General features: G+C 42.2%; 1 protein-coding gene and 1 long non-coding RNA gene across 5 annotated transcripts in view; one reads left to right on the top strand and one right to left on the bottom strand.

The window, feature by feature from the left end:
• LOC109520874 (uncharacterized) overlaps positions 1-18664 on the bottom strand; it is a 23959-nt gene that overhangs the window by 1315 nt on the left and 3980 nt on the right. The window contains exon 2 of the long non-coding RNA XR_002169254.1: positions 12576-12580. This is a non-coding gene — a long non-coding RNA (uncharacterized LOC109520874). The remainder of the gene's footprint in view (positions 1-12575; positions 12581-18664) is intronic.
• appa (amyloid beta (A4) precursor protein a) overlaps positions 4509-18664 on the top strand; it is a 61387-nt gene continuing 47231 nt past the window's right edge. For all 4 annotated transcript variants that reach the window (XM_019878400.1, XM_019878399.1, XM_019878402.1 and 1 more), the window contains exon 1: positions 4509-4734. In XM_019878400.1, the coding sequence (XP_019733959.1) occupies positions 4675-4734 (60 nt within the window). In that variant the 5' untranslated portion in view covers positions 4509-4674. The remainder of the gene's footprint in view (positions 4735-18664) is intronic.

Here is an 18664-nt window from a genome sequence, read left to right on the forward strand (position 1 = left end):
GCAGCGCTTGAAGTGGTTAGAAGAATGAAAAATCACCCCCACCTTGGATTTTTTTTTTTTTTTTTGAAACTAGAAGTCGAGATCATATTTTCAAAGATCCTTGCCTGGCATTTTTTATTTCAACTGCCAGGGGCCTGAACTGCCGGTGTTAAGAAAAACGTGACTTCCAGTAAGGCTTCAAGTTGGAGCTGGGGTTGACAAACTCATTTTCCTTTCGTCTCAGCTCCTGTGATATTTCAGTGGATAATTGAAAGCAACCGTGCCGGAATTACGTGTATCATATGCGGCTCTACTGCTTGACCGCTAGAGGACAGAAACGTTTCATAAAATGAGGCGCAGCATTGTAGGGGTTTATTCCAGAATATTTGACATTAAATGTACAAAAGGAAAGATCATTGTGGTGACGTGAAAGTTAACATGCTTTAACTAAATCTGAGAGACAAAGGTTCCTTATTTAGGAATCGGATGAATTTATAATTTATTAAAAAGGTAAAAAAAGTATTAAAAAAAAACACTGATATAGCCGATATTTATCCGCGCATCTCTACCTTTTAGCATAGATAATGTTACCTATTATTTTCCTTTCGCTCAGGCTCCTGCAGTGTCACACAACAAATCATATTTTTCTTACTGGCATCAGTCTCCTGAAGATGACCATAGCCCTACATTGCGGTGGGGGGGGGGGGACGACGACATTTGTTACTTCTCCATTATTTGTGAACGTGTTTCGTTCTAATTAATATCGGTTTCACTGTTTCATCCATCAATTTATTTTCTATACCGCTTTCTTACCCTTGCGGGACTGTTTTGAAATGGAAAGCCAACCACAGCAACCCGAGGTAACGGTTAAGTAATGTAGGCTGACGGTGCAATATAACGTAATCGTTACGTCTATTACAAGAAGCAACATATTGATGTGATCACGGACATGGTTTGACAAAATATTTGAGCAAAAGCTATCTGTACTTTTTTTTTGTATTCTCCCCAGGTCCGCCACCTCCATACACCTGCGACGTTGAGATGCACCCTCCACCTTTCACATCGATTCAGTCAGGGCCGGCCAGCTACTCCCCATGTCTTCGTTACTCGAGGTGCACGAACAAATGATTGCATGGATCTTCAACTAGTGACTGAAATGAAGCTCTCGTGGCCTGGTTATGAAAGCAAGAGAATGACCTCAGGTGTGTCGAGCAGGGCTCAGTGCAATAATGATTTAGCACTCGGGTTAGCTGAGCGGTGAACTGTTCCGCTGAGTAGATGAAAAACGACCATGGCGTTGAAGAAATTAATAATAATTGAATACGATGTCGGAAAGGACAATGAGGCACTGCAACTTGCTGTGCTAGCCTGCAGCCATAACCAAACGCTTATTAGGCTCTGGCTGTGCACTTCAAAGGGTCTGAGCTGCCTTTTTTTAAAATTGAGGGGAAATGGGTGAATGGACTACTTTTCCAAGCATATGAGTGAACACCAGGAAGAAAATCGTCACACTCTTAAGACATCGGGTTTTTTCAATTCATTTTTTAATTCTTTCATCAGTCCTTGTTTCTGGAATGTAACCAGATGGAAAACGCATTTTCCATCTGAACAAAGCAAGGCAGGGTAGAAAATGATATTTCTTTTCCCATTTTTACTTGAAACAATGTGAAAAAAAATTAGGGTGAATTGAGGTCACATGCTGAGTCATTCTGAAACTTCAATATTGTGAAACATTTATCACATGAAGTGCAAGTCGTGCTGATTCAAACTGCTGTTTTAATAATGTGATTGCAAAGTGACTCTGAATGGTGGATGGGACGTAACAGTTTTTAGTGCAGAAATGACTGCCTCTCTTGGCTTTAATTATTGGTATTGTGAATTCAAGATGCAACAAAATGTGGCAGCAATAGTCAACTGGGTTTCTTTCTCAGCTTCTTCCTGTTTTTTCATTGCCAACGTGAATGTGTGCTGTTAACCCTAAAAGGTCAAACTGATCCCATTTTGAAATTCAAAACTCAGAAAGGAACATTTAATTACTGAATAAAAATGAAGACTCCTTCTAAAATATATATATTTTTACCCTAGTACATGGGTGTCAAACGTACGGCCCGCGGGCCGGATCCGGCCCCCAAAGGACTTTAATCCGGCCCGCGAGATGATTATGTAAAGCAGTGGTGTCAAACATACGGTCCGCGGGCCGTTCCATCAGGCCCACAGGATAATTTAAAAGTGAAGAAAATGCATAAAAGACACAGAATAAATATTTTTAATAAGGTGCAATTCATTGAGTATCCGCTAGGGGACACTGTTTTGATCAGAGAAGAAGACAACAGCAGCCTCAGTCCATCACTGAGACAGACCCATGACAGCAGACGCTATCAATAGCACTCTCACATTTACACATTTAATAGCACGCTCCTTAGTTTGTAAGGTGTAGGCAGGGATTACATTTAGATTTTATATGCACGTGTAAATGGTTTAAAACTTCCTTTCTTTATAAATCTCGTTTAATCTTAAAGTGCATTACTATATTTTTCAAAACCAATTACTTGTTAAAGTTTGTACAATCAGTGGGATCAGTTGCAATGCATATATGTGAATGATAAAAGTAAATTGCACATTTGTCGAAGGAAATGTAAGGTGCTTCATGAAATGTTTTGTAAAAGATATGTTCATTTAATTTCAACATTTTCCTAATGTTCTTGTGCTTCTTTATACCAAAACAAAGGAAAGACATATTGTTTTGGTTATTTATAGCAAAGTATGGTATCATTTTAATGGTCTGGCCCACTTGACATCTACCCAGGCCGTATGTGGCCCACCATGTGAAATGAGTTTGACACCCCTGCCCTAGAATATTAAATAGAAAAAAAGTGTTTGTTCTTTTATGTTTATTGTAACCATTCTTCTTTGTTACACACACACACACACACACACAGAATGGTGGTGACAACAGACCACTTCTCAGCATATTTTCTGGCTGATGATTTGGTCACTTTTCAATCCTGGCAGTGCTTCCAATCGAGTGGTAGCATGAGACAGAGTCTTCAACCCACACAAGGGGCTCAGGTAGTGCAGTTCAACCAGGACGGTACATCAATTGCTGTGTCTGTCAACGTTGTGTCCAGAGCATGGAGCTCTACCAGGAAACAGGCCAGTACATTAAGAGATGTGGAGAAGTCTGTAGGAGGGTAACAACCCAGCAGCAGGTCCGCTACCTCCGCCTTTGTGCAAGGAGGAATAGGAGGAGCACTGCGAGAGCCCTGCAAAATTACCTCCAGCCGGCCACAAGTGTGCATGTATCTACTCAAACGGCCAGAAACAGACTCCATGAGGGTGGTAAGAAACAGACTCCATGAGGGTGGTATGAGGGCCACAGGCGGTGGTTGTGCTTACAGCTCAACACTGTGCAGGACGTTTGACATTTGCCAGAGAACACCAAGATTGGCAAATTTGCCACTGGCAACCTTTGCTCTTCACAGATGAAAGCAGGTTCACACTGAGCACATGTGACAAAGTCCGTGGAGAACATTATGCTGCCTGCAACATCCTCCAGCATGACCGGTTTGGCAGTGGGTCAGTAATTGTGTGGGGTGGCATTTCTTTGGGGGTGGGGGTGGGGGTGCGCACAGGCCTCCATCTCCTCACTAGAGGTAGCCTGACTTCCATTAGGTACGGAGATGAGATCATCACACCCCTTGTGAGATTATATGCTGGTGCGGTTGGCCCTGGGTTTCTCCTAATGCAAGACCTCATGTGGATGGAGTGTGTCAGCAGTTCCTGCAAGACAAAGGCATTTATGCTATGGACTGGCCTGCCTGTTCTGCAGACCTGAATACAATTGAGCACATCTGGAACACAATGTCTCACTCCGTCCACCAATGCCACATTGCACCACAGACTGTCCAGGAGTTGGCGGATCCTTTAGTCCAGGTCTGGGAGGAGATTCCTCAGGAGACCACCCGCCATATCATCAGGACCATGCCGAGGCATTGTTGGGAGGTCATACAAACATGTGGAGGCCACACACACTTCTGAGCCTCATTTTGACTTGTTTTAAGAATATTACATCAAAGTTGGATCAGCCTGTAGTATGTTTTTCCAATATAATTTTGTGTTTGACTCCAAATCCAGACCCCCGTGGGTGAATTTTTTTTCCATTGATAATTTTACATTCAACTATGTAAAGAACAAAGTATTTAATAAGAATATTTCATTCATTCAGATTTAGGATGTGTTTTTAGTGTTACCTATATTTTTTCGAGGCGCGTGTGTGTGTGCGTGTGCGTGTGTGCGCGCGCGCGCATGCCAACTACCAGCAGTTCCCACAGTTTTCCCCCAAGAGTTGAATTTGAATCATTTCATGTGTTTGGAAACATTTGGAAAGAATAGAACTATCTTGATTAGGAATTATTTCCAAATTTTTGCTTTTTTTCTGACCGAAAGACAGACTCGGACAAAGTGGATACCTGCGTGAACGCGCGCGGCTCGATGACGACAGCTGGGATGTTCGCGCTTATCCCACTCCTCCGTGGTCACGTGATCCGACACAGAGCAGCTGTGCAGCTCAGGTCTCGAGCCGAGTCTGACAACGGGAGACGTTGCAGGCGCTGAACGCACGTAGTCGCGTACCCACGAAACGTGTAACTGTTCGGAGAACTAGTGCCCACGGGAGCGTCGTGTCCACGAAACGACATGGGGGATCGAGTGGCTTTAATGCTGCTGGCCATTGTGGCGGTGACTCTGGCTGCCGAGGTAAGAAGCTGTTTTCATTCCGTTACAATGCGGCTGTCATTGGAACGAAACCCGCTAATGTTAGCCACAGCCGGACCGGAACCTCTGCGTCCAAGCCTTTCACAACACCTGAATCTTATCATCAAGGAAGACCCCAACGGGCTGCGAATGGCCATTGGCTGGCAAACGGTAGAAACTACATTCTTATAACATTTGGTCACGTGGACCCTTATATATCAAAGCTCGGCTATAACATACCATTTTGGAGATGATGGCTATTTTAACTGTAAAAGAACCGGAAGTGTACCTTAGGCATTGGCTTGTCCAACACCGAAATTGACTTTATGTTCGGCCAAGCAGAAACCGCATTCAAATTGTGATCAAGCGATAAATATGAGAGATGCGGATGCCACGTAATGCAATCATGTTGTGTGACTACATGAGTTCCTTTTTTATTGTGGTGAAAGCCTCAGGTAAAACCTGTGGCAGCAGCCCCCTCCTCCTTCCGACCATTCGAATTTATGTTTTGATTTTTAACCTCGGAGAAGTAGCTTACATTTGACGGTAGTGTCAGTGAATTTATACCCTGCCACATTTATCTTGCTACGAGTAAACGTGACAGAGTGCCTTTTCCGTTGGTTACAAATAATGTTCCGGTTATTCAGTGAAAAGCGTTTTGTACCCTTGTCTAGGAACCGAATACTAATTTTAGGCGAGTGGGCGTGTTTTGATGTGAAATGAGGCTACACGATTTACGCATAAAGTGTTAAAGATCCCCATGGCGTTAAGACGCCAAGCAAAGCGACCGCGTAGACGCGACAAAATGAACAATGTGACTGACAAAGCGAGGCATTTCAGTCGTTTGATGGGAGAAAAGCGAAGTAAGATGGCGGCGGTGCACTGCAGCATTAGGGTCGAAAGAGCTCAAGAGCTGGGAAGCCACGGACGCTATTGTTGCATTCCTGCCCTTCTTTTCTGTTTAAGATACTGCCAAATTGTGTTCACGTACTTGACCACGTAGCTTGCAACATGCAATTTCCTTGTAAGATGTCCAAGAAAAAAAGCACATTTCTTCTTTCTTGACGCACACTTAAAAATGAAGCACGTGTACGTAAGTCGGAACGCGCATTAGTCCTTAATCACCCAACCCATACGCAGTATTAATGTCATAATTCGGGAAAATATTTCTAAGAGGAACATTTCTAGACCAAAACAAACAAATTCCGAACAGTAAGTGCAGCGGTAGCATGGCAGTAATTTCTCATGGGCCCCGTGACGCCGTCGTGCTGAAAATGACAAATGAGGGAGTCGTCGTATACCGAGGCCCCGCTGTAGTTCAGCCATTGAAAGATTTTTAGTCTCCCCGTTTATTGAGACTGTATGTAGCCAGCACGCATTACTAACAAAGATAAATGCATAAAAAAGACTCAATTTGTCTAAAAGGCTACAAGAGTTTGCCATTTGACAGACACTTAAATTAGTTTGCAGGATTTTGCAAAACTACAAAGAAATTTCCAGAAACTATTGTAGAGGGCCGAGGAAGGACACAATGTCAGTGCATATCCTGGTACAGGTGTACATGGTGGAAATATTAATTGCGAACCTTCAAGACTTCATGAGATAACATGCATTTTATGCAAAATAGGTGATTGATTGTAATGTCATAATTTGGGTGATCTATTGTCATCGATCGGATCTGCAAAATAAGATTTGACAGTAAACACAACCTCTTTCACTCTGGGGTTGTGTGTGTGTGTGTGTGTGTGTGTGTGTGTGTGTGTGTGTGTGTGTGTGTGTGTGTGTGTGTGTGTGTGCATCTCATTTATTTAATTTTAACATCTCTTGAATTCAAAATAGCTTTTATTATCTGAACATCCGGCCACGCAGATTCAGCCATTCACGGATGCAATCAAGAGGCAGGCGTGTTGTTTGAACTAACACAGAAATAGCGTAGCTGTTGACAGACACACAAAATGTTTGCTTAACCAAGGATACGAGATAAACTGCGTTCGTACCGAACGTGATTTGAGCCATGCTCACAACCTAATACATATAAAATCAATCCAGTTTTTGAATCTGTCCAGCTGAATTGCAGTCAGATGATTCTAAGAATGTGCTTACTATGTCACATACGGCAGGTAAAAAATGGACAAACAATTCAGGAGAAAATAGTACAACACAGCCAGCTTTCAATATGAGCCGAAAAGAAGCAGGCTAGTACTTGGTGTAGATGCTAAATAAGTGTATGGACCTGAATGGCTAGCGATGTTCATGCTTTTATTTTTTATTCATGTCAGGGAAGGAAATTATGTGAACATGTCAACATCATGTACTATATATCTCATAATATAAATGTTATATTTAATGTTAATCAGTGTTTTAAAATAATTTGGGTACGGGGTGGTTTAATGATCATTTTATTCCAATGCATTTTCGCTATGGCGTAGGTCAACCTTTGAGTAAATATACAAATTGTTTGATGTAGTCACTGTTGTTTTATTCGGTTTGCCCATGCCGCATGTTGCCGCTGATGCTCGACAGTCACCACAGAAATTCTGGCAATGGATATGCCCCAAGGCTTGAAAACATTGTGTTTGGTGGCTCACATTTTCTTGATTATTTGTACTTTTTGCACTTCTTTCCATTTGCTTCAGCAGCTGCTTCTATGACCTTTAATGTTTGGCCTTGGCAGAGTGAACGGTGAATGGGGTTGGGCATTGTTTGAATTTGAACATGTCCAATTCTGGTTCCTTTTTGGCTCAGGTGACATACGATATACCAAAACAATCATTTCCTGTTTAGCTGTGTGTCGGATTATTTTGCATAATTTTCTCGCCTGACACTTATTACACTTCTTTGCTGTTCAAAATTGGACACACAAAGCGCTTCCACCGAGACCTCTTGTCGAGTGTGCTAAGTCACGCAAGCACTTAATTTCAGTCTTTCACTATAACATCTTTCCCTCTGTTAATTACTCCTCATAATCCTTTTGTGATTATTCGCCGCCATGGAGGCTGTAATTACTGATTTAAGAGCAAAACTGCAACGTGTTTATGCACAGTAGTAGCCAGCTGTAGCTCATTACTAGCGAGCTGCTACGGCGTAGGTAGCACTGATGTCATCTCGACCTGCCGACTAGAAGACAGCAGGGATAGGCTCCATTATGCCCACGACCCTCGTGAGGAATAACGGAGTAGAAAACGGATGGATGGATAAGTGATAAAGAAAATAGTATATTGAAGACATTTATGACTAATGTGATTTTTTTTTCCACAAGAGTCCTGAGTTTTAAAGTCTGCACAATAAATGTTCTCAAAATTACATCACAGTACAGAAACATTTTTGTATGCCTCCCGTTTACATTGATGGCGACATTTGGATAAAAATATGACGGCGATCGTGCTTCTCTTTACATTTGATCATTTGATTTTGCAGCACCACTGGATGCATTTCTCATTTGATACAGGTCTATTTAATGTCATTTCAAAATAAAGTGAGAAAAGGTAACCGGTCATAGTATGCTGTATGATTTTTTTTTTTTAATAGCAAAAATGAAAATGTATATTGTGGTATGTCTTTATGGTGTTAGGAAATGGCCTATGTTGTGATAGATTTTTTTTTTTTCATATCGCCCAGCTCCATTTTGAACATTTCACCACTTCCATATCCCTGTGTCTACACACCCCTTGTAAACAGTTCCCGTGGAATGAATCATTTGGGCTGCACCTAAAGCAGGGCAGTGTCTTTGTTCCTAATCCTTCGCTTACATGACGCATGAACACTCTTTACTCTCTGAGCCCGGAAAAAACCTCAAGGATCGAAATAATGAGAGAATCATGATTAAACCCAACTTGAAAAGACGTGTCGTTCCTAAAAAGCATGTTTAGGCTTGCTTGTGCCCTGACAAAAACACACAGCCCCAGGAAGTTGCTTTCCCTGGTGGACACACCTTACGTACGTAGTGGTCATGGACATCTTAGGAGTTGGATGCCTGCATTTGTGTGTGTCAAAATCACGGGAAACTAATTTAGTTCGAAAAATTTCCATCATACCTTTTGACAACAACATGAATTTTGTCCCAGGTCAACAATGGGTCAAAACTATGTTGAGACATTATTGCTCCTGTTTATAAATTAAGTTACGGGTAATTGAACATTTCAAAGTGAATCATGTCTGCATCAATATGACGTACAAGCAACCCTAGCTAATGAATTGAGGTAGCCAAATTACTTGTTACAATGTATATATGTTTTAATTTGGCTCAAAGATTTAAAACTGTCATAATTCCTGAATTATGTCTGTTTTTTTTAATGCATTTGGAATAATATGCAAGACAAGATCAAGGCAACTTTATTTATGCAGCACATAATTACAAGTTCAACTTTTGAAAGCATTAAAAAAAAAATAAAGACCAAAATGCCTTTGAAACAAAATCCATAAATAAAAGGTAGCATAGTGAAATTAAAGAACCGAGAGTGCAAGAGAAATAGTTCTAAAAATTAATTTTTTAAAAAAGTTTTAAAAGCGCTAAATCATAGGCGTGGGCGGGGGATGGGGGGTATAGCTTTTAACCTGGAAAGCATTCATGACTTCATGTTCGGAACAAATTCCATAATCTCACCTTATGTAGTTTTTTTTTCTGCCAAAAATGGCTCACAATTTACTTGAAACCAGTTTCCCAACTGTTATTAAGCCAAGGTACATGTTTGACATCGGGAAAAAAAAAAAATCACAGCACACCACTTAGCAAAACAATTCACAAAAAGCGGATACATGTGTCATCTAGTGGAAGAGGATTTGATTGTTCTGCCTGTTACTCGACATGGCTGGCATAGCTCTATTAACAAGACTTTGAAAAAAATTGAAATCCAATAATTTGTGTTCCACCAAGGGCTATCTTAATGTCTTTGGGTTGGTGTAAAGGGGTTCTCTCCTTCCCTGTAACAAAATCATCATGGTGATGTGCTCCACTTAGCCAGGTTAATTTTCCTGTACACCCTGCAAATGGGAAAAAAACCCAACAATATTTGTTAGGTAGGACGTTTGGAGTCATTTGCTCAGTTCAACATTGCCATCAAAAAACAAATGTGCTGAATAAAATGTATTGTTTTGCTCACAAGACGTGAGTGAAGTGACCTGAGGCAGCGTAAAACTCAGCGAATGAGTCGCTCATCTGATCTGCCACAATAATAGTGAAATGTGGAAATGTTTCTCGATTTAAAAAGTGACAGCAACGATAACGTTTATTTCTGTCAGGCTGATCACATGTCGTGCCTCTCATTAAGTTTTGATGTCTGGTAGCTTGCTTACCGTACTTAGCCTCTGTGTATTGCCTATCTGTTGAAGATATTGACAAAAGAAATGTGGTCAAGAAATTTTGAATTTTAGTCCTATCTTTTTTGTCCGTCTATCTTTTTCTGTTAGGAAATTGTGACCAACGATTTACATTGCTTTGTAATAGTGTTTATTATTTATTTATTGTTTTACATTAACGTTCAAGCCTGTGAAAACCATGAGAGTAGCTAAGTATGGCACAAAGTGCACCTGCTGTTTTGTCATGAGGCTTAAAGCCTTTTAAAACAATTCCTGCAAGCTTGAAGGTGTACAGTTAGGCATGCACCTATGCACTGTCATCGGTAACCTTCCTTTTTTTTTTTCCCACCTCGGGATTCTCCTGCATGAGCAGAGGACATCTTGTTTACATTTGGTTTGAGTAAAGAAATACACATTGACCATAAACAGATTACTATATTTAGAAAGTCCACTGGATGTGAACAAAGAAATATATAGAAACAATTTGAATTTAAAAAAAAAAGTGAAATGAATCACAGCTGTGTACTTTTTTTCAGCGTGGATACGATGAGGGCCGATGAGATCGTCCATTTGCACATCAAAATGCTTCAGTTTCGTTCTGACTTTAACGCACTCAAAATCTGATTCCAATGGTTAATTTGGAAAAGTTGTACTCCAGCCTGTCTTCCTTTTTTTTCCTTTTTGACACAAATTAGTGGGACTAATATCAAGCAAGTAGCCTCAATAATGTGCACTACTGGGCCCAAAATGTCCATTACATCCTGCTTCTTGTCCGCCAGTAGCGTCATTCATCACTTTCAGAGTGTGACAACCACCTGTAAATGTCAACAGTGTGCTGCCCGAGCATGCCCTTCATTTCACAGCTGGTGAGAAGGCAGCTGTTAGTGCCAGATGTTATTAATAATTGTGAAGTGAGTTGCACCGATCTGCCTCCTTACTCAGCATAGGCGCCGGCTGTGCGCGCTTGAGCCTGTCTGCCATTTCACGTCCAGATGATGGTGCGGCCATGCCTTTATAGTGATGATGCTTGGCTCTACGGTTGGACAATTAATATCAGTTTGAATTCCATCCATTTTCCGAACCGCTTTATCCTCACAAGGGTTGCAGGGGGTGCTGGAGCCTATCCCAGCTGTCTTCGGGCAGTAGGAGGGGGACACCCTGAACCGGTTGCCAGCCAATCGCAGGGCACACACAGACGAACAACCATTCACGCTCACACTCACACCTAATGACAATTTGGAGTGTTCAATCAGCCTGCCATGCATGCATGCTTTTGGAATGTGGGAGGAAACCGGAGTACCTGGAGAAAACCCACGCAGGCCCGGGGAGAACATGCAAACTCCACACAGGAAGGCCCGACCCGGGATCGAACCCACGACCTCTGCACTGTGAGGTCAACACGCTAACCACTGGCCACCGGGACGCCCTCAGTTTGAATTTTGGTTTCGATTTTGGTTTCTCTCGATTTCTCAAACGTTATAATCGATGAAAAACGATGCAGAACGGCACGGTTCGTTTCCAAGTCCACTTTCTATCCAAGTTACAGACTTAACGTGAGAATGACAATTGTCGCATCTTAGAAGGGAACACATTGCAAGCCCACTCCCTACTCATGTAGCAGGGTAGTTGGATGACATCACAGAGAGGCCAGTCACAAGGTGCAGGCACATGTTTACCTACTCTCCGAACTTTGTCGCTTCAGACACGAGGCAAGGAGCAAGTGCAAATGCTCTGAGGCGTATCAGGATCTACACAGTGATAAAGTGGATTGCATTTTGTTAAGAGGTTGAGCACAGTCTTATTCGTATTGGCACAAGCCAAACAACAGAATTGCCACTGCAAGGTAACCATATGATCAGGACGCGGAATATAAACTGGCACCTGGCGAATCTTCTCTGATGGTTTGTCGCAATGTAAGCTTTTGAGCACAAAATTCAGTGTGCTCGTTGAGCAGTGCTCTTTGTCCACAACATGAAAAGGAGCACGGATACAACGTTGAGATGGTCTGTTCAAACAAAGACTCTCAGATTAATTCTGTGATCTTGGGGCTGGAAACTAGTGATTGTCACAACACTTTCTACTCGTCTGTGGTGCCAATTCAAAACATTGCTCTTGTAGTCACTGACTCAACTTTTTCCCATTTGTGCTTGGTTACAAAAGACATAGTTACCAAAAGAAAAGCTACCATTCTTCTTCTCCCCTGTTGATCCATGCCGCTTTTTCCTAACTACTCAAGGAGCGACTTCAAACTGTTTCATTTGCAGCCTCCACTCTGAAGTAATAAAGTTAAAAATGACGCTGGTCAGATAATAGTTGTCATAATGTCAAAACTTATTGAGCAATTTTATATGCAGGAAAAAAAAATGTGATGGCTGTTTATGACAAATATACCGTATTTTCACGACTATTCGGCGCACCGTATTGTTGGGCGCAGTCTCAGTAACGTGTGCTATTTCTGTATTTGACACATACACAAAATGCACTGTATTATTGGGCGCAGCCAGGCCTGGTAAAACATACGCCAGCTTAAACATATGGCATGCATGTACGCACGCTAAAAACACGTTAGCTTGAAGCATACGGTAGCATGCATGCACGCTAAAACATACCAGGTATGTTAGCTTAAAGCATACGGTAGCAGCTAAGACATACGGACACACGCTAAAAACACGTTTTTAAAAAGGCAACGGAAGCAAAACTGAGTTCGGTGTACTTTATTTAGCCATTTTACAATGTACTCACGCAGCTGGTACCTGCTTGGGGCGTGCCTTTAGCGTCCGCTTACACGCCTACCCTTCACTCATTGGTGACTGGTATCTGCTAGGGGCGTGCCTTTAGCGTCCTCTTACACGCCCACCCTTCACTCATTGGCGGACTTCCGCATGCCTGTCGTCACTCATGTCCACCTTTTTGTCTATATAAACAGCGTGTCGGCCAGAAGTGTTCTCAGTCAGGCTTTGGAACTCGGCGCATACACTAGACGCTCCGCATTATAAGGCGTCCTGTCCATTTTGGAGAAAATTTAAGACTTTTAATGGCGCCTTATAGTCGTGAAAATACGGTAGTATGTGTTGTCACAAACTGTATCATGACTGAGCCTCTGGCGAAAGATCCCACAAATTTGGTCGGGCATTCAATTGCAACATCCCAATAACCTTTTATTTATTTATTTGGAATCATAAAGCTTGCTCTCACATGGCTACACAAATAATCTCCACAGCCAGAACAATGACAAATTCCTTGAATAGAGTTTCTGTTCCCTAAATGTTGCAGGATTGTTCCTCTGGTATTCCAGATGGTTTATGATTACCATACTTGACCTGTTTTAGAACGGTCTGAAGTGTTTCCATATGTATCAAGTATGGTACCGCTGCCAGTTTGAGATTCCCACCCATGCTGAATTGACAGGTTTGATCAGGTTTGAAATACCATCCATCATTTTCTGTACCATGTATCTTTTTCATGGTCACGGGGCAGCTTCAGCCTTCCATCTGAGGTCTGGGCAAGAGGTTGGAGGTACACTGACCTAATAAAGTCAATCAAAGGGCCATAGTTACTTGGGCCGTTTGTTTGGAAAGACCCCAAATGGTATGCTACTCGCTAGACTACCAACGAACAATCACGCTGACTCATTTCCTGTTTTTGTGTATTAATTTATTTTTTAAACACATTTTTACAACATGTACAGTGCTTTGTATGCACTCACGGTTGTTTAAAAATGCTCTATAAATAAAGTTGAGTTGAATCGTGCGTTCATCCCCCTCATTTATTCATTTTCACTAACTGTCAGATGCTGACCGCGGTTGGCTGCCAACCGGTTCAGGGTGGACCCCACCTACTGCCCGAAGACCGCTGGGATAGGCTCCAGCACGCCCTTGACCCTTGTGAAGAAAAAGCGGTTCAGAAAATGAATGGATGAATGTTCGATGCTGAGTCATGCTGAAACAAAAGCCGTAGAATAAAAATGTGTTTCAAGATGTTTAAAAAGTTAGACAGAGAGGGGTCTTGCTTAACATTTAGCGGGAGGTCATTTCAAAGAGAGGGACCAGCAAGACCTGGAGCGGAGTTTTGAAATGGGAAGTCTGATTCTTTACAGAGAGTCCTAAATGCAACACTCAATCAAGTGCCCTTGTCTTTTTGTGAGCCAGTGTGTTTACGTGCACAGCCACAGTACCGTACATTTGTAGCTCAATATACACATCAAATGTTACCTGAACAACCTGATTGTGAGCGACTAATCGGCTGCGTCTGTGTATCTGTGTTAAACTGTTTGCTTGAGGTGATCTGGTGCTGTACAGATTACGCATACAGACACACAATGATGAAATTCATGCTCCCAGGTGACGTGAGAAAAGGTGTTGCCTCGGTTGCCACAGTGATGATGGCAGACAGAATTGTCAGTTTCCCACTGGTGGGGAGGGGGGAGGGGGATGAGTTTAGCTTCAGGCTCAGTCTCTATGGTAATTATGATGAACGGAACATGGAGTGCCTCCATCCAGATACACTTGAAAATGTATTTCAATCGTGTGTGTGTGTGTGTGTGTGTGTGTGTGTGTATACATATATTGGAGAAGTAAAGACAGCCAGTGGGAGGGACGTTGTGCTAGTTTTCACAGGAAGCTAGCATTATAGTCAAATTGATAATTGAGCATTTTGCATGGCGATAAGGATGGAGCTGCGTTTAACACGGGTAATTTAACACCTGAAAAAAAAAGATGTGAATAAGTCTGAATAGTCAACTAATAATTACCTTGACATTGATTTGAAATAGAATGGAACAAGACATGGCGAAATTTTGAGAGGAACCGGTTCAAACAAGAAGATTAAAAATAAATACAGGGTACCTTATTGTCCGACATGAGATCACAATGGTCCCACACGGCAGACAATTTCCTTTTCTGGGCCCGTTCCGTGATCCACAAACGCATCAAGCACTCGTGAGTTTTGGCTTGTTTCAGCAGTTGCATCACCTCGACAGATACGCTTCCTTATAGTCACAGTTTGGCGCGTTTTTGCCGAGTCGATGCAGTTCATATATCGGTCACGTGATCATCTTAAAGCGATATGCGCACCGACGCGGGCATTGCTCTGTGAGCTTGCGGCATCAGTACTGCTGGACCCATCACCACCCAGTGGGTTTATGATTCAATTTGATCTTGTACGGCTATAGCTTTTGTCATGTTTTATTAATATGGAACATGTAAAAGCTGTCAAAAGGCCCAAATTATCAAAGTTAAATTCAAGGAACAACAAATCATCAGCTACGTCAACCTGATTTCTATCTTGCATACATCTCTCCGAAAAGACGATTCTCTGTGGTGCACTAACGTGCTCCAGATGCATTAATTACAACTCACTTCCACATTCCAAAAACATGCATGGCATGTTCATGAAACTCTTGAGATTGTCCTTGAATCTTTGGTGGGACAAGAAATACCACAGATGGTATGCCTGCACTTGATGTAGTCTGCCTCCCCCACCCCACCCTACTCCCCACGGCAGGCGTGGGCCACACTGATAAGGCTGCATAATTAATAGTGCAGCAAGACGGACGGACAGCCAGAATTGTGGGAGGGACACTTCATAGAATGAGTGTTCGCTAAGGGCGTTCTTATCGTGCCAAAAAATGCATGAAAGCCTTTCAAGGCCTACGTGTGAGAAAGAAGATGCGTCATGTGTGTAGCCCCTTGTTGGTTGCTGTTGTTGTTGTTGTTGTTGAGCGACCTCCAACTGGGTCCCAAAGCGGCTCCTAAAGCTGCAGCGACCCGGGTACCTGCAGACCCAGTTGTCGGCCGTTCACTGGGAACTGTTCGTAGCCCGAAGGCACGCCCAACACCGCTCGGAGGTCGTTCCGAGTTGGACGTTGGTTGCTGTGGAGCCATATCTTGATGCACCGCACTGTAAAAATGCCCCTAAATCAAAGGAAACCTTGACTGATGGATTGAGACGTGACCGATGATGATGAAGTGAAACTCACGTTACATGCATTTCATGATTTTACTTTCCTGCTATTTGCAGTTTGTCTTTATAAACTGCATAACAAAATGGGTCAAATTGTCTTCGCGTTATCAACCCGGAATCATAAATAAGATAACTTTAGTCCTCCAACAGCTGCAACGTATGTCTTGCTTTTATGTTTTGCTTAATTTTTCCCTTAGGCTTTTTCATTTTTAAGAGACCAAGGGCACCATTTACGAAAGATATGTGTGTGCAAAAATCGGGCATCAACTTGATTGCGCTGGCAAACCAATGCAGAAGGTGATCTACTTCCTTCTCTCCCAAATAAAAACTGCCCAGTCGTCCCAGGAGTGTGCGTGTTGCTTATCTGAAGCGCTACCTGAAGTCACTACGAAAGGAGGAAAAAAATAAAACCGAGACTGTTGTGCTGTAGTTTGCTTGGGAGATATCAACTATGAACTTTAGTCTCGAATCAACTCCCACACCAACCTGGTGCCCCCACCGACCGCATGGGTAGCCTTTGGTTTGTTCTTAAAATAGCTCATCAGTCTGTCTTTGTCAGCACGCAATTTAGAGCGCGCTGTTTGGGATCTTAGTAGATCAGGCCTCAGTTGTTGCATGCAAAGCTTAAACCACTTGAATTTCAGCCATGCGGTGTAATTCTGTGATCCAGGTTGGCTGAACGGCCACTGCCTGCATTTTGTGTTTGGAAATTGGTAAACGGGCAGCTTTGTTCCCCGCGAAAAATGTGCCTAATTGCATCGTGTTCTAGCTTATCTCATAAAGCACCACTGAAAGTATTTTAACACTCAAGCCAAGTCTTTCAGTTTTGCTGTAAACTCAAAACACCAACACCTCTCAGTGCAGCAGAAATGTTGGTACCCTTTCGTCACTCAAATGAGACAGCTGGAGCAGTTAGCTCCAGTACGCTAGAAGCTCATCTGTGGGGAGTTGGCTTTGGAAACCAGGGGGGGTCGCCGTTCCAAACTCACTGCGCCCCAAATTAAAAAGATAGCAACTAAATGCTGCAGAGACGTCGGTCTGCTTCCTGGCCACTGTCAACGTGCCTTTGAGCAAGGCAGCCCAAAAGGTGCGGCTCTGAATATGCACCTTTCACTCTGATGCCTTGCATGTGTCTGATCCGGTTCTCTGTTTGGTGAAATAATAACTGTCGAAAGGTGCGTAAATCTCATTGAGAGTTCGAGGAATTGCTTGATTGAGGTGATTGCCTCACAAGGTTGTGCAACAAAATATTAAGTTCAAGGTCGTATCCCATTCACCCAGACCAGTTTCATTTTTTTACTTTATTTTTAAGCTAAATATAGTTGGACCACAAAAACAAGCAGTGTTTGGTTTTAATTAGTGTTCAGTAAACATTTATTGCCTCGACCACTATTGACAACTTTTGTCAATTTCAGCTTATATCCGTGTCCAATGTATTTTCTTTGCTTTATGGAAGGTACTGACAATTTTGTCCTTGTGTGCGGTCTTTTCAGGCAAACTCTAAATCTAATTCTGACAGACACTTAACGCTTTTTGTTTCAATCATCAAAGTACAATAATAGGACATTCTGTACCTCGGCAACAAAACAGACCTGTCAGTTACATGGACCAATATTTTTTGCTAAAAAGAAAAATGGAAAAGGTTCAAACAAAATGTGGCCTTTTAAGTTGCGTAGCATATGCTGATGTAAATACCTCAAAATAAATTGGCTCATATTTATCGTTTGTGGTCAGTTACTGTATTGGGTGGGGCGCGGTGGTGGTGCTTCATACTGTTTTTCATCAGATAATCTTGCAATAGTTTGGAAAGCATTTCAATTAGGAATTGCTTTTATAGCATCATGTATAATTTCTACTGCAGTAGAATTTGCACACCTAGCAGTTATGTGCCCGGAGTTTCTGCTGACTTAAACGGAACTATTTTCTCCGGGTCAAGCTCATATAACATCAGTCCCAGTTCTCCTGGTTTATTCCCTGCAGATATGTATGGCAAAATATATAATGGCAGACTCAGACTAATGGGAGATATTTTCTCTGACTGGGTTGCATCCTAATCATCAATTTCCAGACTACATACATGGCAATTTTCCGCGGATCCGCGGAAATCCGCCGTTTTATTTCTTAAATTGATCATTTTTGTGAATCGTCTAAATCCGTTGAGAAAATTTTAGGGGCGGTCAGGTACCTTATCGTCGAGTTTTCACGAGCTCTCCGGAACAGTCTCTCCGTTTTCCGTTTGTAAACAGCCCTGCGATTGGACGTGTATGAAAGCTTCAACTAATCAGATCACTGAAGGCATTATTTGTTGCGGAAGTCTTCGCTCGATTATAAACAGCCCAGCGATTGGTTAACTACAAGCGATTGGACCAATCAAATTGCATGTAACATATTGTTTTACCTGATTCATGGCGGCCTGTTCGTCTCGCAAATTCATTGTTCTGGGATCGTTTTGAGCGGAATTATGAAATTTTTGACGAAAGATCAGGAGTCTTTAATCCTAGAAATTGACTCAAATGTCAAGAATAAATTCCGATTGGACTGGCTTGACAGAAAAGTCACTGTAAAGGTTAAAATTGGTTCCAAGTTCGACGAAGTTACAAAAGCTCTTGGGCAATTTTTGAAGAAACCAGACGTAGCAGGCAAAGCTTATTGTGTGTATTGTAGTGACTTAATTAAC

The sequence above is a fragment of the Hippocampus comes genome, unplaced genomic scaffold, assembly GCF_001891065.2.
Source record: "Hippocampus comes isolate QL1 unplaced genomic scaffold, H_comes_QL1_v1.1 scaffold345, whole genome shotgun sequence".
Taxonomy (NCBI): Eukaryota; Metazoa; Chordata; class Actinopteri; order Syngnathiformes; family Syngnathidae; genus Hippocampus; species Hippocampus comes.